Below are 20,298 nucleotides of genomic sequence, written 5' to 3' on the forward strand. Positions count from 1 at the left end.
AATCACGGATCACGGATTGCACATGGACAACCCACGTGTGCCGTGAATCACAGAACATGGAGGGACATGTGCGTGTTTTACACGTCAGTGAAGAACGTCAGTGTTTTTCACTGACGTGTGAAGGGGGCCTTAAATGAAGGATAAAAAGTGTTTTTTTTTCTGCCAGCACTCGAGTATTTGCAGAATTTTCTGTAACAAAAAGCAAATGTTGGCACATAACTTTAGCTGAATTGGGTTATGCCTTTTTTTATTGTGTTTTTGACAGTGTTTTTTTGTCTTTTTGATATGTCATGTTTTTAATAAAGATTTTTTTTGTTTTTAATGCTTCCTGGTTGATACAGTCATGTGTGGATAACATTTTTTTTTTACATGAAGATTTTCCTCATCTAATGTAAGAGAAGTTCACATGTTGCGGATTTAAGCCATAATCATCAACATTAACAGAAATAAACCCTTGAAATATCCCTCTGTGTGTAATGACTCTATATAATAATATATGTGGTTCCCTTTTTGTATTGAATTACTGAAATAAATTAACTTTTTGATGATATTCTAATTTATTGAAATGCACTTGTATATAAGATTATCTCAGCACAGGAATTTTTTTTTTTCAACACAATCCAATTGTTGAAATTATTTTTACTCCAGGATGTATTTATTAAAATGTACTTTGTTCATGGGACAACTCCTTTAAAAATGCAAAATAGGTTTCTCAAAAAATCTTGTTCTGAAATATGTTGAAGCCTTTGTGTATCACTATAGAGTGATACCAGATCTGTAATTTTATTGGTAAAAAAAAACACTCTGAAAACATTGATTTGCTTCTGTATAAAAAAAGGCAATTTATTTGATACATTTTACTTTATACATTAAACGGTGGACAGATGAGTTACAATTTTAATTCCTTTGTACATTTCCCTTATCAAAACATTTGAAACAAAGCTGCCTGTAACCCATAGTATTACGTGTCCATGTTTTCATTTCCAGTGCAATTTAGAAAATTAGGCTGGAGTCACACTTGTGTTTGACTCGCACGAGTGCAATGTGAGAAAATCTTGCATTGTCCTCGGCTCTATGTTAGACAATGCTGCAGCTCACATCTGCATGTATTTCCTCAGCACTAAACGGACTGAGGAAAAAATTGCAGCATGCTGCGATTGTCTGCGAGAGCCATGTCATTCGCACACATCACTCGCATCCATTCAAGTGTATGGGTGCGAGTGAAACATAGGACTGCAATCGGATGTTATTCATGTGCAATGCCATATACGCAGAGGCTGATAATGGTGTAGATGGGGGATTAACCCCTCCCTCTCCTCTGCAGCTGTGAGCCGATCGTAAGATCGGGTCACAGTCGCATGACACTTGGCTCACGCTCGCAGCAGAGCCTGAGCCGAGGGTCATTAGCATATCGCACCCGTTGCTCTCGCATCGGATGCCATACGCTAATGTGACTCCAACCTTAAAGGGAGTCTGTCGCCACAAAATAACTGGTCAAACTAAGTACAGGAGCTTGGTGCACCCTTGATGTACCCAAACTGTTCAGTGCCCCTTTCCCATGTACTTTTTTGCATGTATCACCACTATTATTTTCTTTGATTTGACAGATATAGCTTTAGGATCTAGAGGAGGGTAGAGATCGATAGAAAACAAGTAAGTGGTAAGGTGACTTGAATTGTTTGGCCATGGGGAGGGTGCGCCAAGTGCTTGTGCTTGATTTGAACAGTTGTTTTTTTACTGACAAACACTCATTAAACATCACCTCTGTTTGCTATGGCCACCAATACCATTTTCCTCTGACAGTTCGATGAGACCCCCAGAGAATGCACCCAATATAACGGTTACCATTCTCATTCCTAGTTGAGTGGTACAAAAATAATGTACAAAAATAGACTCTGGATAACAATGTTCATACAAATGTACAAAACCAAATGTTAGAATACACAAAAAGGTGCAAACATTAGCGGACTATGATTAACGTGTACACAGCATAAGGTAAATGTTTTATGGACAGTCTATAATTTATAGTATTGTAGTAAAACATGGATTGTTTTGGTGATGACTGAGATTGTGTGTTTAGCATCCATAATCCATATAACAATATTTAAAGGAGGAAAGAAAAAAAAAAAAAAAGACATTTCTTATCAGTAGGTTTACATTCCAAATCCATCTCCGTGGAAAATCCACATTGTCATCAAATGAACAGAGCTTCAGCAACAAGCAAAGTAAGAAATCCAGCTTAAATTGTTATTTATCAGTGCTAACCACAAGCTCCGGCCAGAAGAGAATGCAGACATCTTCAGCCTCTTCATAGCTTTCACTCCGGCCCACTGGGATGCCACATATGACTGAAGGAGGTATGATAACCGACACATAGGACGGAGAGGAGAAGAATAAGTATTGGTGTGGTTTTAATTGACATTATTTACATCCAGGGTAATTTAAAACAGCTTCTATGAAAATCCCTCAAGTCTACGGTATTATATCCAACTCTTTTCTGAAGATCGGCTTCATTCTTAAAGTGTCTGTGGACCTTAATGGTGCAAGTGTAAGGGGGCTAATGGTTAGGCCACCCCTGCATCTGTACCCAGCACACTAATGGTCTGTCTGTAACTGTAAATGCCTTGTGTAGTTCGCCAGCAGGTGGCAGTGTTGCAGTGTGTATGTCCTGGCACCTGAGTAGGCAGGAGGAGGAGGAGAACAGGGACTATAAAAGGGAAAGAGAATAGGAGAGGAGAAGATCCCTGGGAAGATGCATTAGTGATAACCCTCAAGTAGAAGATTCTGGCCCTATGGGTCACCTCTGCGGCCATGACATGCGGGATCTGGTCTGGATTGGCAAACCGCGTCCACCAAGGAGAGGGGTATAGTTGGACGGTCGGGTGCCTGGCATCAGTGTCTACTGGCTGAAACTTAATGAATTCCACACTCATGGAAAGGTCAGTGCGCCCTCAGGCAGAAGGGTATGACGGGATGGCCTGGGCACAGTCGGGATAGCCTGTTCGGTGGCGGACCCCCCCCCCCAATGCTAGGATGAAGTGTAGTGATGGAAGGAGAGGCCTGGAGGTGGCAAAGGGTACCCAGGTGCCAGTGATACAGACTGCTGTTAAATTGTGTAAGAAAAAGGAAGAGTGGATGGAACCCTCATGGGATGGATACCGGTACCGGCGGGATGCGGACTGAGGTGTTGTGGAAGATACCAGCAAATAAAGTTTACTGTTTGAGTAATGACTGAGACTGGACTTTGTTTACTGAAGGATGGTGAAAGTTTGTCGCCTGAGACTGATACGGAGTCCTCCTGTGTGTGGTGCGATGACGGGGAGGCGAGGCATGACAGGCTGTGCTGTGACCTGTTGTTCCCCCTGCACTCACGACTACAATCACTGCCTGCCTCGTGCCCTCCACCACACAAGAACTAATCAAAAACAGCCTAACTGCAGGAAATAGACACTGTTCAGCAATTTATTAACACGTGATAACGCCCCATAACAGCTTTATATGTTGCCCATGTTCCTAACATGTAATATAACCTTAGATTACAACATGGCGTAATTTCAGTTATCACTGGTAAATCAGTCAGTGCCCAAACTGCTCATAGCCTCAGTCAGTCAATCTGATATAACCCCATTTCAGGAAGGTCAGAGAAGCCTACCCTGCGGCATATTTGTTAGGTGTGGTATCATATACATGGTTATATATGGTTTCCGTTCCGGAAACATTTTTTACTCTGAATGTTTACTACAGAAAAAAACACAGCGTTTTACAGTCCCAGTAACGTGCATGAGATTTCTAAAATTGCTTATATTTTCCTTGCAGATTTGAATCAAAGCGTTTTCAGATCTGCAGCTTCTCAATTTTTTCAGAATTTTTCACACTTTCAAATAAAAGGGAAAAAGTGCAAGTAAAAACGCATGTATTGTAGGCTGGGTTTACATGTCTAGTAATCATACGTTAGAATGGATCCTGCAGAGATCGGTTGGCAAAATGATTTCTTTCTAACATTGGCGTCTATGGAGACCGGATCCGTTAATGGATTGCTATTTATCTTCCATTTGAAACAGATCCTATAAGAAAAAAAATGGATCCCTTGCAAATGCAACTTTATTGATACAGTCATGTCTGGATTACATGCATTTTTTTACCTGAGGAATTTCCACATTTAATGCAATTCTATAGGGAAAAGCTACACAGAAAACGTGGTGTACCCGCAACAAAAATTCATATGTTGCAGATTTAAAAAAAAAAAAAAAAGAAAAAAATATTACACGGAATAAAAAAAAGCCCAGTGGGCAGGGAATTTCTATGAATCCCATCCACTTTGCTGGAACTGTAAGACACTGCTGTTTTTTTGTGCAGCGAATGTACGCAGCATCAAAAACTCATCATAGGAACCTTACCTAAGGAACCATAAATCTAACCCAATGTAATAACTAACTACATAGGGACTGGATGCAGTCGGTGTAAATACATCTTACATACTTGGTCAGCATTTGGCAGGGGTAGATGAAACATTTTTTACATTGTCGGTTGTGGTCTCATTACCTAATTGATTAGGACGTCTCAAGCTACATTTCCCATGGCAGTGAAATATACATACAATTTAGTACTCAAAAAGTAAGTGCATAAATAATCATGATGAGACTAAGAGACTAAAGATCACCCAATGTATCCAGGTAAGATAAAATCGAGTGATCTCAGGCCTAAAGGGGTTTTCTGGTTTTGGAAATCCCCGGTCTCCCAGTATTCACCGGTGTCTTTTATTGTCTGGACTGTATCATCATATCTATAGCGCTGCAGCCAATAACTGGGCTCATGAGGTCAACTCGAACAGCCGCAAACAGCCGCGGCGGACACTTAGTACTGGAGCTAGGAAGGGTGAAAAATGCACAAATTGGTTTGTAAGATAAGTTTCAGTTACATAATGTACCTGTTGTATGTCTTTGCTGTTTAATAAACAAATTAAAAAAAAAGATAAATTGCAGTCAAAGAAGACACTTTTCCAAAACTGGAAAATCCCTTTAAAGTAATACTGTCTTAGACAGCCGTGTCACTTGTTTTCCCTGCAACACAAAAAGGTGCCAAAGTCTTCATACAACCCAAGCCATGAGGCAATATTTCATTGACCAGTAATATGATCATATAATCCTAAATACTTGAATAAGGGGGCATACTGTAGGCGTAGAGTAGAAAGAAAACATGAAAGGCTACTCTTCTCATTTACAGGCGTTATTACCCATATGCTCGGTAGCATTTAGGAATACTCATGTGGTAAGTACTCATGTTATAACCTTCATCTTTTCAGTTCCTAGACTCTGATTCCAGGAATAGGCAGACCGGTAACTTATGTTTATCGTATAAAATGTTTCCTGTCCACGCTTATTGCAGGCGCCGATATTGGTAAACCACTGCTGAGATTAGCATTTGGCTTAACGAACATCATTTATGTCCCAGGAATCAAGAACGATCTTCCTGCCGGTGACTTCAGAAGAGGACGGTACATATCGGTCACATTCTATTTTAGCACAAACATAACAGTGAATGAAGAATTAATTTTCCAGGCACATTAGTGTTTTTTTATGTTCGTTGCAAGTCACTCTTAACAAACAGACGGCTATGCCAGTAGTCCGGATTATCAAATGCACAGTCTTTTACCTCCATTTCTCGCAGAGGCTGAATATAGCCTCTTTGTAATGCCTCTCTGTGGCATGTTTGTGGCACCACTGTGGGTTTGTCAAAGGATTTTGGCTGGCTTGAAATTAATTTCATGTCCTCATAGCCCTGTTTGTCATCTGAGCTGCTGTCCTTCCTGATTTTGCTACTTCGGTTCATGTAGGTATACTCTGTACTTTCATCTCCTAGTTCTTGGCTCCGGTTGCATTTTCCCTTCTCGTTCATATACTCATAGTCCTCTTTGTTTTCATATTCATAATAATTATCTTCACTGTTTTGTCGTGAAGCATTTATGACCTCCCTGTTTCCATCCCTTGATCCTCGAATGTCCATGTACTCGTACTCCAACCTCTCTGACGACTGCCTCTTTCTGTTCATATACTCATATTCATCATCATCCTCTTCAGTAGCACTGGCCATACAAGGGGTTAGTGATCTGGATCCTTGTGACATTAGTGTTCCATCCTCTGACAGATCTGTGCAGGAATGGGAAAAAAAAATACATGATAAACTAGGGCAGAGAGTTAATATTCTATAAAGAAAACAATTGGGTTCACTTATTAATGCACTGAGAAATTATTCTTAATCGGAAAATACTTTACTCCTGAGAGTACTCTATAATGGAGATGCTATGCATTGGTTATGCAACAGTTCAGATATGTACGTACCTCCTTGACTAAGCTCCGGCATAATGTACTCGCTGTCAGTATCTGGGGTACCAGCAAGTAAACTTTCCCTCTGGGAGCGATATGCACTGTCCAAACGTGAGCGAGGGCTACGACTGAGGCTCCCAAATCCAAATGATGTTTCCTCTGTTGTTTCCATGTCAGATAGAGTACAGCAGCCTTCGGATGACTCGGAAACTGTGCGACCTAGAGAGTCCTGCCTTTTCCTGGCCATACGCCTTGGGCTTGGATCGGCACGATGAATTGAACTCTGAAACAAAAAGAAAAATTTCAAACTCAATACACATCTAAAAGTAACATTTTTTTTTAATTATTTTGCACATTTGGAAAATATCAAAATAAGTATCCGATCAGTACAAGACAGATCAGTACAAGACAGATCGGACTTGTCAATTTGGAAAAAAATGCACAACGTAGAATTATCGGAATAGTTAATACTGCAATTCTCTAAAGATATGTTTACACCTGGTCTGTACTCATGACAAGGGAGCATTCTTTAGCTCTGGAGAAAAGAAGGTGTCAACACTATCATATATCATGATTCTTTACTATAAAATCAGTGAAAATGTGGAACGATGTTCAACGCCATATTTATTTTTCTTTAAAAAAAAAAATAATCTAAAAAGGAAAAATAAATATAAATATATATATATATATATATATATATATGTATATATATATATGAATATATATATATGTATATATATATATATATATATATATATATATATATATATATATATATTTATTTTTCCTTTTTAGATTATAACAATAATACGCACCCCGGTTTTAAAGGAGGAAAATAGGAAAATAAAATTTTAAGCAAAAAATGTGGTCATGACATACTGTTATGGGGCGGGGATCTGCTGCTGAAACTGTTATGGGGGTAATGTCCCCAAATTCTCTACTAAGGTACCCCATCCTGGTAATGATCCTCCTGCCTTGTATATTATCCCCATCCTTGCATATATGTCCCTCATCCTGGTATATGGCCCACATCCTGCGGCACACAAAAAAACCAAACGTTTATACTCACCTTTCCTCACTCCACGTAGCATCGCTCGTCTTCCTGTCTTTGTCAGCAGCAGCTCCGTTGACCTGTGTGCAGCTGTGCGCACAGCAATGACGTCATCGCTGTGCGCACCATTCTCCACACACATCAGTGGGCAGGCAGACAGGAGGTCATCGCGATGCTGCAGGGAATGGTGACCGGTGGGTATACTCATTCACTGCCCTCCGCGCTGATGATGATATGCGGGGGGCAGTGAATATAGCCATACATGTTCACTTGAGGCTGTAGGAGCCAGGGATGATCACGCGGGCCGGCTGTTTAGTATGTGCGCACCCCCCGTCGGGATGCAGTGCATATGAAATGAGGCTAATGAGCTGGCCCACGTGGTCACGGTAGGCACTGTTACAGCCTGCTCCTGCCTTTGATGACCCGCTCCACCACCACCGCACCCCCTTTCCCAGCAGCCATCGGATTATAAGACGCAACCCCCACTTTCCCCCAAAAGTTTTGGGAAAAAAGTGTGCCTTATAGTCTGAAAAATACGGTACATATACACACACACGTATATATATATATATATATATATATATATATATATCAGTGTAGTATATAAAAAAGACAGAATATTTCCATATGGCAACACATCATAATATATTCCTTTTCAATACTGTTACCTTCTTGTTGATGGCACCAAGGCTCTGGTTCATAGGGAGATATCCAGCAAGTGAACTCTGCACACTCTGACTCTATACAAAAAGATAAGAACCATATGGTCACCTACAATAAGTATACATTATGCTTCACAGAAACCACTTTTTATCTTCCATATATTTGCATTATGCACTAATGTGAACGCTTTCTTCACAACCTGTTTGCACTCTACTTAACCACATAACCACTGATCATTTCAGATCTTAGCCGCCTCAGGAAAGGTAAAGTGCAAGAAAACCTGTGGTTCTAAAAATCTTTTGAAGTTTTAGAGACCTAAACAAGGGGACAGAAGTGCTGGGCTCGTGCTGTGAGAACACAGTCCTAAGTAACTATGCTGAGCACTCCTTGGTAAGAAACAATAAGAAATCTTGACTAATTGCGGAAGTTGTGTTACTGAAATGCTTACTCTAGAATAGTCTATCCTCTGCCGGGATGCATAGACAGTGCTGGGAGTTTTAGGATGTGGTCCCAGATCATCTTCTTCTGTGCCCAAATCAGTTTCAATCTCCTCCACTTCTTCTTTGTCACTCAGCTGTGGCGCTTCCCCAAGCAGAGGTAACTGGGCAGCATCACTGTCTCGCTGTGTGGAGAAAAGCAGGAATACAACTCACTAAAATCCTAAACAAGGCCAGACCTAAACTATTCAGGAGAATACAACCTGAATGTCAGTAATAGTATACTTCTTTAACTAAATTGTCGTGGTCAGGTTAAAAATCATAAAATTATTTGTTACTTATCATCCCGATGTCAAGTGCTGACTCTCCTCCAACTCTGCTCTGGTGATTGTGTAACACCGCTGCAGCCAATCACTGAGCGCAGTGGCTCTGCCAATGTACTTGGTATGAACTGCTGAGCTAAGTGATTGGTTACAGCGCTGTAGATGTGCCGTCACCACTGCAGACTGTACACAATCACCAAGGGTGGACACCAAGCTATAGACCTGGGCAAGGTATCATTTTATGATTTTGACCACAGCCATGATGATTTAATTGAAATGAGAACATTTTTTAAGCTCCATGAGTTAAATCTTAATTTTATATGTTGCACAGATATGGAGATGTTATTTTTTTTGGAGAGATGGATGTCAAGATAGGAGTAAGAATGTTTTTTTATCAGTTGGCGCAGTACACCAAAAGGTTGTTCTAAAGGTTGATGGAAGCTACATAAATAATATGGCGAGACTGGTTACAGTAACCACAATAACCAGACCCCAACATAAGAATGGGATTAGATTTAGGAAACACTCACTTTTATGACCAGGTAGCGTGGAGGATCCCTGGCCATACGGGTGAACTCATTTCCCAGCTCCTTGAATGTAGGCCGTACATTCTCGTCAATCATCCAACCTAAGATAGAAATCATACATGTCAGAGTTCAGTGGCAAGAAGAATAAGAACTGTGAGGCTTGGGGAAATCAATGAGACTCACATTTCACCATGACCATGTAGACATCAATGGTGCAGATTGTAGGTTGAGGAAGTCGTTCTCCTTTTTCTAGAAGGTCTGGTACTTCAGACAGACGGATACCTGGATATGGCTCATCTCCAAATGTCATCATTTCCCACAATGTCACACCTGGGAGGAAGCAAAAAACCCACAACATCTGATATTAGTTCCAAGTTCTACAGAGACACACTCCTTTGAAAATGTGCACCTTAAAGTGATGAAGAAGGGCAAAGACACAGAAATGCATCACTATTAGACATTAAACTCACCATAGCTCCATACATCACTCTGATGAGTATACTTTCCAAAGTGTATACTTTCCAGAGCCATCCATTTGATGGGTGTCTGCATGAAGTGAGAAGAAAAAAACACAATGGTAATTTTAAAGATAAAAAGGCTTCACAGCTATAGCGATATACAATCATACATTATTCAAGTGATAAAATTATTGTTTGTAATGATAAAGCTTATTTACATGATTGAGTGTATACCATAGTGTGGATAACAGTTTATATCTCGGTTATCAGTCACCTAACCACTGCTGGGAATCACTTCTCTCAGTGCCATATATATGCACAAGTGACCGGTGGTGGCTGATGGACAGGATGCTATCAGGCTGGTCCCAGCCGTAACCATTGGAGCGGTGAGAGATTCGGGTAGTCAGTAATAATTAATATATTTTATAACAAGTCCTACAAAATTATAAATTGGCTGGGAAGATCAATAAAAATTAGTGCAAATTGCTGTTGGTTCTAATAGTATGATACTTTTGATTTCCAAAAAGTCTCTGGAATGCGGAGTGTTGCTCTAGGCTTCGTCTCCAGTTTTCCTTTGCGCTAGTTTTGATCGATCTCCCCTTGGATAATTCTATAGTAGATGTGAAGCTTGAAGTATAAAACTCCACCTTGATCTCATTGTAGCAATACTTCTTGTCGTCTGGGTACAACAGATCGGCCACACCAAAATCTGACACTTGCACATGATTGAGATTCTTCAGGAGGACATTGCGAGCCGAGAGGTTCCTATGAACCATGCGATGTTCCTCCAAGTAGTACATACCCTGGAGAATGACAAACAAGAAATAATAACTGTAATTAACTAATCATATAAAAAAAAACCAGAACATATGCCTATATACTAACACACCCAATCAACGGGGTCATGTGTATGTCAGCTACACACTAATATACCCACTACTCTACACCCAGTCAGGACTGTATAATCACATGTAATGAAAATGTATGTTTTTCTGAACGTGAATAGCAAAACTCACCCTGGCAATCTGCACACACCAATTTAGCAGCATTTGGGGTCCAATGGCACCAGTGTCCTTGTTCTGCCTAACATACTGAAGCAGTGAGCCCATGGGCAGAAGCTGTGTGACCAGCTGCAGCTGTGTTCCTGGACAAATACCCAGCAATCGTACGATACAGGCATGATCCAGGCTTCCCATCGCAAGCATATGCTGTGGAGTAAGACAGCTGTTACTGTTACTGATCATTCTTAAAGCTAAAGAAATAGTATTTCAGTCTGTAGTACATTTCAACATCCAGCATGGTGCTTGTATGTTCCTTTGTACAAGCATGGCGCCCTCCAGGTCCTTCCCTTTCTTAATAAACTCTGAAAATCTTACATCTTCTGGTTATTGTATTTCACCTCTGACCAGGAGAAGACGACACTTTACAAAACGGAGGTTCAGATGCATAAAGATTGGGGTTAAGGCCGCTTTACACGCAACGACATCGCTAACGAGATATCGCTGGGGTCACAGAATTCGTGATGCACATCCGGCCTCGTTAGCAACGTCGTTGCGTGTGACACTTACGAGCGTCCGCTAACTATCAAAAATACTCACCTAATTGTTGATCGTTGACACGTCGTTCATTTCCAAAATATTGTTGCTGGTGCTGGACGCAGGTTGTTCGTCGTTCCTGAGGCAGCACACATCGCTACGTGTGACACCCTGGGAACGACGAACAACAGCGTTCCTGCGTCCTCTGGCAACGAGGTGGGCGTATCGTTAATGCGGCTGGTCTCTGCCCCTCCGCTTCTATTGGTCGGCCGCTGTGTGACGTCGCTGTGACAACGCACGAACCTCCCCCTTAAAAAAGAGGTTGTTCGCCGCCCACAGTGACGTCGCTAGGAAGGTAAGTATGTGTGAAGCGTACCTGCGATATTGTTCGCCACGGGCAACGATTTGCCCGTGACGCACAAACAACGGGGATGGGTGCAATCGCTAGCGACATTGCTAGTAATGTTGCAGCGTGTAAAGCGCCCTTTAGACTGGTGCTGGATTAGATGCGCCAAATTTATGTAAAAACTTATGCCTCTTAATTAATTTTGCACATCTTTCACCAGCCATGCACCACTGCCAGACATATACCCCACACTGGGGCTGGTGGACTTTTCTAATGCAATTTATGCTACTTTTGTGTCAGAAGTTATGATGTATCTGCACAACGCAAAAACTTCTGGATGAATTGGAATCAAACAGCTTAAGAGCTAAAAAAAAAGTTGATAAATACTTTATTAAATTAAAAGTTTATTAAAAGTAATTTGAACGTGAACCTTTGGTGTTAGCACAAAAATCTCAGACTGAAGCCGTGTGGACTTACATCAGTGACAGCATGGAACGTCTGACAGCCATTACGATCTTGTATCACTTTGATGCTCACAGGGATCTTTACAGAATCGCCTTCAGGGATCCAAACACCCTACACAGAGGACAGAATATGTGAGAATGTGTTAAGAATAGTATGTTTCAGGTGAAAAAAGCCTGGAGACATCATTGTAAGATAGTAATCTTTATGCAAATTCAGAACCATCTAAAGGCCCCGTCACACTAAGCAACATCGCTGCTAACAAACAACTTTTGTGACGTTGCTAGCGATGTTGCTGTGTGTGACATCCAGCAACAACTCGGCCCCTGCTGTGAGGTCGTTGGTTGTTGCTGAATGTCCTGGGCCATTTTTTAGTTGTTGCTGTCCCGCTGTGAAGCACAGATCGCTGTGTGTGACAGCAACAACTAAATGTGCAGGCAGCAGGAGCCGGCTTCTGCGGACACTGGTAACCACGGTAAACATCGGGTAACCAAGAAGCCCTGTCCTTGGTTACCCGATATTTACCTTCGTTACCAGCCTCCTCCGCTCTCACGGTCAGTGCCGGCTCCTGCTCCTTGCACATGTAGCTGCAGCACACATCGGGTAATTAACCCGATGTGTGCTGTAACTAGGAGAGCAGGGAGCCAGTGCTAAGCAGTGTGCTCTGCTCCCTGCTCTCTGCACGTGTAGCTGCGTGCGCTGGTAACCAAGGTAAATATCGGGTTGGTTACGCATCTTCCACGCGGCGCTGGGGGCTGGTCACTGGTTGCTGGTGAGCTCACCAGCAACTCCTGTAGCGACGCTCCAGCGATCCCTGCCAGGTCAGGTTGCTGGTGGGATCGCTGGAGCGTCGCAGTGTGACATCTCACCAGCAACCTCCTAGCAACTTACCAGCGATCCCTATCAGGTTGGATCGTTGTTGGGATCGCTGGTAAGTTGTTTAGTGTGACTGGGCCTTTAGAACGACATGAATGTGTTTACAGCAGCACAATATGATCAAAGATATCATTCTGGGTAGATCCACTCATATATTGTGATAAATCATCCTGTCTAAATCATAATTCATAGATTAAAAGGAAGCTGTAATCAGGTTTTTCGCTTTAATTTTGACACCACATTCTTCAGCCTTTTAATACATTCCTAACAGGTCCACTATATATCCCCCAGGCAGCTCTGTTTACTTTTCAGCGCTGAATTCTATTGAGCACAGAGCGGTCCAGTGTGCGTCTGCAGACCGTGATCGGTGCACCGTCTCTGCCTTGTAAGGGCTCATGCGCACGTAACTGCTAAATATTCTGTAGCGATTTGACAGCACATGTGCGCGTCAAATCTCTGCAGAAACACTGCATAATGGATGCAGGTTTTTTGTACAAAAAAAGCCGATTTCATGCGCTCTGGCTGCTGCCCCCGCCATAGACAGAGCGGGAGCTGCATCTATAGCACACGGAATAATTGACATGCTCATTTTATGAACGCACGGATTTGGGTCAAAATTTTAGCACCCAAATCGCTGCGTTCAAAAAAGCATTATGTGCATGTCTCAGACAATCTTCATAGATTGTGCAGGGGATGCAGGACGCATGCATTTACGCTGCAGTGCAATACGCAGGGTAAATGCATGCAATTATGCAACGTGCGCACAAGCCCTTACGCTGCCTCTCCATCTTTGATTGATGGACGGAGACTGCGCAGGCATGAGACTTTGCTGGCTGTGTGAATGCAGTAGAAGACATCAGTGATATGTTGAGAGGTGGTCTTACAAGGCAAAGATAGATGCTGGGAAAGATGCCTTTTGGACCTCTTGGAGAATATTAGAATGCAGCAGTGGACAAATTCAAAGTCTATTTTTAAGGATGTCAGGGAAACGTTTGTTAGCAGCTTTTTGCTATTTAATCTGAGAGGATCATGATGTAGGGACTGAGACCCTGATTCTAATGTTTTGTTACTTACTGGGCATTTTGCTGTAATTTTGATAAAACCACTTTTTTCTCTACTACAGATCTAGAAGTGCTCAGAATGCTGAGCTCTGTGCATCCCCGCCCACGCACCAGCAGCTTTCTGTGTACACTGTACATTGACATAAACATACAAATCAGTGGAAGTGGGTGGATGGGCGCAGGATTATGCAGAGCAGGATGACAAGATGTCAACAGACAGCTAGTCCTCTTGTGATAACCTCCTGCTGCTAAACACTGAATTTATTGAAACAGCAACACGCAGCCCAGTAAGTGACACATCACTGAAATCAGTCTCTCAGCCCCTACTTGATGCTGCTGCCAGATTACATAGCAAAAACCTGCTGACAGATTCCCTTTAAGAGCCTGAAGAATGGGGTGGCAACAGAATTTAGAGGGAAAAATTAATGAAAGATTCCCTTTAAGGATATATACATTAACATGTAGCACACTGCGCCTTTGTTCCACATATACCTTGTGCACAGTGCCAAATACTCCAGCTCCCAGAACTTTGAGTTTCTTCAGCTCTGTGCTTTTGAATATTCGAGCCTGCACAGTGTTGGTTTTTTCTGATGGGTCCAATATTTCAGTACCCTGAGAAGAAATGGCAATAATGTTTCAATGTATGCTTTTTATGTCCGACCTACATGTAGCGTAAAGATCAGGGCAGATATTAGGCCCTTAAGGTGCTCATACACATTAACACATTAGATAACTGATGAATGCTCTCCTATACACAGGTATGCTCTGCCTTTAGGGTATGTGCGCACGTTGCTTTTTACCTGCTTTTTACCTGCTTTTTTGCTGCTTTTTCTTCTGCGCTGTTTAATGCCAAAATGGATGTGTTCTTCTATTCAAGCAAAGTCTATGGGAATTTGGGTTTCTTGTTCACACTATGTTGTTCAAAATGCTGCCTTTTTGTGGCAGAACTTTGGTCAAAAACTCAGCTTTGCAGTGCAAAACCCAAATGGCAAAAACAATTGACATGTTGCTTCTTTGAAAAGCTGAGTTTTTGACCAAAGTTCTGCCTCAAAAAGGCAGCATTTTGAACAACATAGTGTGAACAAGAAACACAAATTCCCATAGACTTTGCTTGAATAGAAGAACACATCCATTTTGGCATTAAACAGCGCAGAAGAAAAAGCAGCAAAAAAGCAGGTAAAAAGCAACGTGCGCACATACCCTTTCATGTTCTTAATGGGGGGGGAGGGGGAACAAGCAAAACAAGAATATTAGGCTATTTAATTGAAACTGCCGGATCCTCAATGACCTCCACACACATTAGAGGGATGGTAGGTTTTTTTTATCTAGTATGTCTTGGGGCCTTTAGAATAAGTCACTTTCAATAAAACCCTCAGAACCTAATTTCAAACAGACATAAATGTACATGTGATAATATATAATAAAATTACACGACTGAAGCACAAGAATTCTCCTTCCCCTCAGGTTTAAAAAGCAGACTCCAGGGGTATTCTGGGGATAAGAAACATTTGGTATTCTTTATATATCATGAAATCTTTCAACATCTCTGCTTGCTTTTATTCAAAAGAAATATTAATTGCTTATTTCTAGGGGATGAAAATCTGTGCTGGTGCAGGATGGACTCCACCTAATTAGTGATGGGTGACCCCGAACTGTAAAGATCGGGGACCGTACCGATCCCATAGTGATCGTGTACACGATCCTGATCTTTCCTGGGAAGCTTGTGTTATAGATCAGGTCCAGATCGGGTCCAGGGGCCGTAAAAAAAAAAACAAAAAAAAACTTACAGGTCCCGCAATGCGTCCTGCAGACTGTCTCCCGGCCGCTTCTGCGTCCAATCATTGCTGTGCCCCCCGGTAAGCACCACTGCCTAAAAGGTCCTTGCATCACGTCATAGCCATGTGACCGGTCTGGTGTGAATGTTGTACAGACATTGGCTTACAGGCTGGTCACATGACTATGACGTCATCGAAGGTGGAATCATACCCTCACTGTCAGCTTGCTTCTCGCTCTGTACAGAGCAATGTAGCAGAGCTGACCTGGCTCTCTCTGCTTCTCACTTTGTATGCACTGTGTCTGTACAGAGTGATGAAGCAGAGTTGACATTGCTGTCCCTGTGGATTACGTTGGACTAAGGAGTTTTTTATAATAAAGATTGAGTCTCTAAGTCTTTTTTTTGTTTTATTTCTAATAAAAATATTTTTTCTCTGTGTTGTGTTTTTTTTTTTTTTTACTGTTTATTAGAAATTCATGGTGGTCATGTCTAATTTGGCGTGACACCATGTCTGCAGGACGCGTCATGGGACCTGTAAGTATAATGATAATGTTTATTATTAACTATATTCTATATTATTTTACAGCCCCCCTGCCCCATCCCATAACTGTAAAGCCCGAGATCGGTGATCGGATGCAAGTTTGTGTTATCTTGATTCCGATCTGTACAAAACGATCGGGCGAGGCTCCAGATCTCGATCAACGTGGGGATCGCCCATCACTACACAGAATGTGTTTCCACCCCTTGACTAAAGGGTGCTTTACACGCTGTGATTGCTAGCGATGTCGTGCACGATAGCACCCGCCCCCATCGTACGTGCGACATGTGGTGATTGCTGCCGTAGCGAACATTATTGCTACGGCAGTGTCACACGCACATACATGGTCAGCGACGTTGCTGTGACCGCCGAACAATCCCTCCTTCAAGGGGGAGGTGCGTTCGGCATCACAGCGACGTCACAGCGGTGTCACTAAGTGACCGCCCAATAGCAGAGGAGGGGTGGAGATGAGCGGCCGGAACATGCCGCCCACCTCCTTCCTTCCTCATTGCCGGTGGACGCAGGTAAGGAGATGGTCGTCGTTCCTGCGGTGTCACACACAGCGATGTGTAATGCCGCAGGAACGAGGAACAACCAGCGGCATGCAACAGCAACAACATTTGGAAAAGGAGTGACGTGGCAACGATCAACGTTTTTTGCCGTTTTTCCGATCGTTGCTCGTCGCTCCTAGCTGTCACACGCTGCGATGTCGCTAAAGACGCGACATGTCTTGATGTGCGTCACAACCACCGTGACCCCGCAATATATCGTTAGCGATGTTGCAAAGTGTAAATGGCCCTTTAGTCTAGTAATGAAGGTTCCTATTACATGACAGCAAGCTGACATCTCTAAAGCCTTGACAAATTAATATTGAAATTGTATACAATTATACCAAGCAAAATCTACATTTGCAGAAATGACAATTCCCATTTGTCCAGTGCCAACTTCTGGTCTATACAAGGTACAGCTGCCATCCCTTAGAGCGGTTTTCTAGATCACAAGTATTTAAAAGTGTGATGGGCACTACTACCGAACGGCACTTACATCTCCCCTCTCCAGGTAGCGTCTCATCGCTCGCTTCTTTCGGATTCTCAACCCCCTCCAGTATAATAATGTTAGGAGACTGCAGCAGCACAGAACAAATATGGAGACCACCACCGCCCCTGCCACCATTGCTTGGGTTTTACTGCAAGGAAAGACGAGAATAAACTTTATCTACAGTTCAGGAATTTTAGTTTTTGTTACCTAAAGTATTAAACTATGGGGCAATGATAGTAAAAAGAAGCCGGCACTAGTGTCACCTGATTATATATTCTTGCAATGAAAAACAAGAGCAAGAAAACGAAATATATGAATAGTATATTTAACAAAAATAATATGCATTAAATATCAATAACAAAATAGTATAAATATATAATAATTAGTATTCGAGTTGTCCGCTATGACAAAGGACGAATCATTGGTGCAACCTGTATGGCTGCACAGGGGCCCAAGAGGTCAGGGGCCCAGTTCCACCTCCAAAGCAGGTGCAATTTGGATTTTTATGAGCTCTGGGGCTGCAAAGGAACCATATTTTGTTCTTGCACAGGGGCCCTTTTCTGTCTGTGTCCACCAGTGCAAAGGACAATAGGAACGTGAGAGGAATAAGGATATATTTAAAAAGGATTTTTTTTTTCTGTAGATTTCAGTTTAAATTCTACACTAAAACTAGGTAAGCAAGTGGCACGCAAAATCACATCAATTCACACTAAATATACGGAAGAAAAGAAATTATAATTTTGGAGCAAGTACATGTCTCATTTTTCAGAAGTGCATTTACTATGTGAGCAAACCCCAAAATATATACCTAAAATATAAACAATTACACACTCAGAAACATTTGAGGGAATTAACATTCTGAGTGATTAGTGACGAGCGAGCACTATCATGCTCGGTACTGGAAACGAGCAGGTCAGACACTAAGACATGCTCGATTCAAGTAGTGAGTATAATGGAAGTCAATGGGAAACTTAATCTATTTTCCAGAAGATCTTCTGGAAAAATGCTTAAGTTCCCCATTAACTTCCATTATACCCGAGTCGTGCCCATCCGAGCGCCCAACCTGCTGGTTTCCAGTATCGAGCATTTGAGCATGGTGGTGCTTGTGCATCACAATTGGTGATGAATTTGTAAACTTGCTGTCATTTTATGGCTGTAAACCACTCTGTATGTCAACAGAGTAAAACTGTGTGCACATGCATTGGCCAACAATAGCCACTAGAGGGCAGCACTTTACACCTCACGGCTCCACTAACATGCAAGAATGTAAAATATTCTATACAATATTTGGCCAAAGAACTGAAAATGTAATATTTAGAAGAAAGAAAAAAAAAGACAGGCCCCGATTCATCATTTGCAATTTTCTTAAGTCACTTTCTTTGTCTTGTGACTGATGTTTATTGTGCAATTTCAACAATAGACACAAGTGGTTCACGAATTTGTTGTGAAGTCAAAAATAAGCAAAAAGTTGTAACTTTTCAAAATGTCAGAAAAAACCCAAACTTTTTGGTTTAATTGCAGAAAATCAAACGCAATGATGAAGTGGGAGCCTTTGTATTCACACTATAATAATTAGGTCGGCGGAAAAGGGTAAATGAGGTGTATATAGTAATTTCTGATATAGGAACCTGGCACGGTATAGCATTAAGAGGACTTTTACTATCTATATATAATTGCCTTATTCTGTCTGTCTGTCTGTCTTGCTCCAAAATTGTGTCCTTACGGTGACACAAAGCTGATTGGCCGCTGGGCTCGCCATGGCCCCGCCCCCCGCACGGATTGGCCGCTCGCCTCGGCTCCGCCCCCCCCACGGATTGGTCGCTCGCCTCGGCCTGGCCCCGCCCTCCACATGGATTGGCTGCTCGCCCCGGCCCTCCGCACGCATCGCCAGACATAACCTTGTGCTGCTGGGATCGTGACGGAGCCGGTGAACGCTGGTAACCATTATACACATCGGGTAACTAAGGTCCCTTGGTTACCCGATGTGTATCATAGTTACCAGTGTACACCGGCTCCGTCACGATCCCAGCAGCGCCAGACATAACCTTGCGATGCTGGGATCTTGACAGAGCCGGTGAACGCTGGTAACCATTATACACATCGGGTAACTAAGGTCCCTTGGTTACCCGATGTGTATCATAGTTACCAGCGTACACCGGCTCCCGGTACACATGTGCAGGGAGCCGGCATTATACTCCTCTCCCCCCAGGACTACTCCTCCTATTATAGTCCTCCTATTATACTCCTCTCTGAGTATAATAGGAGAACTATTATAGCATGGGTGATGTAGCACGATGGGGAGTGCGCAGCATGGGGGATGTAGCACGATGGGGAGTGCGCAGCATGGGGGATGTAGCACGATGGGGGGTGCGCAGCATGGGGGATGTAGCACGATGGGGGGTGCGCAGCATGGGGGATGTAGCACGATTGGGAGTGCGCAGCATGGGGGATGGAACACGATGGGGAGTGCGCAGCATGGAGGATGGAGCACAATGGGGAGTGCGCAGCATGGGGGATGGAGCACGATGGGGAGTGCGCAGCATGGGGGATGGAGCACGATGGGGAGTGCGCAGCATGGGGGATGGAGCACGATGGGGAGTGCGCAGCATGGGGGATGGAGCACGATGGGGGGTGCGCAGCATGGGGGATGGAGCACGATGGGGGGTGCGCAGCATGGGGGATGGAGCACGATGGGAGGTGCACACCTCCCCCCAACACACACACACACACACACACACACACACACACACTGGGAACCACAAACACCGCCATACACAGACACCCCCACACACAGACAACGCCGCACACACACAACACCCAACACACAAACACCGCAGCATACATAAATATACGCACATACCGCACAACACACACATTGCACAAAAC

At 42.9% G+C, this 20,298-nt stretch overlaps 1 protein-coding gene across 1 annotated transcript in view; it reads right to left on the reverse strand.

Annotated features, from left to right (window-relative positions):
• Positions 1-826: 826 nt before the first annotated feature.
• ERBB3 (erb-b2 receptor tyrosine kinase 3) overlaps positions 827-20,298 on the reverse strand; it is a 141,018-nt gene continuing 121,546 nt past the window's right edge. The window contains exons 17-28 of the mRNA XM_075336986.1: positions 17,419-17,560; positions 14,555-14,674; positions 12,141-12,239; positions 10,799-10,990; positions 10,430-10,585; positions 9,795-9,870; positions 9,508-9,654; positions 9,328-9,425; positions 8,486-8,659; positions 8,043-8,114; positions 6,339-6,606; positions 827-6,146 (exon numbers count right to left, since the gene is read on the reverse strand). Coding sequence (XP_075193101.1) covers positions 5,575-6,146; positions 6,339-6,606; positions 8,043-8,114; positions 8,486-8,659; positions 9,328-9,425; positions 9,508-9,654; positions 9,795-9,870; positions 10,430-10,585; positions 10,799-10,990; positions 12,141-12,239; positions 14,555-14,674; positions 17,419-17,560 — 2,116 coding nt within the window. The 3' untranslated portion in view covers positions 827-5,574. The remainder of the gene's footprint in view (positions 6,147-6,338; positions 6,607-8,042; positions 8,115-8,485; positions 8,660-9,327; positions 9,426-9,507; positions 9,655-9,794; positions 9,871-10,429; positions 10,586-10,798; positions 10,991-12,140; positions 12,240-14,554; positions 14,675-17,418; positions 17,561-20,298) is intronic.

Source organism: Anomaloglossus baeobatrachus, chromosome 2 (genome assembly GCF_048569485.1).
Source record: "Anomaloglossus baeobatrachus isolate aAnoBae1 chromosome 2, aAnoBae1.hap1, whole genome shotgun sequence".
NCBI lineage: Eukaryota > Metazoa > Chordata > Amphibia > Anura > Aromobatidae > Anomaloglossus > Anomaloglossus baeobatrachus.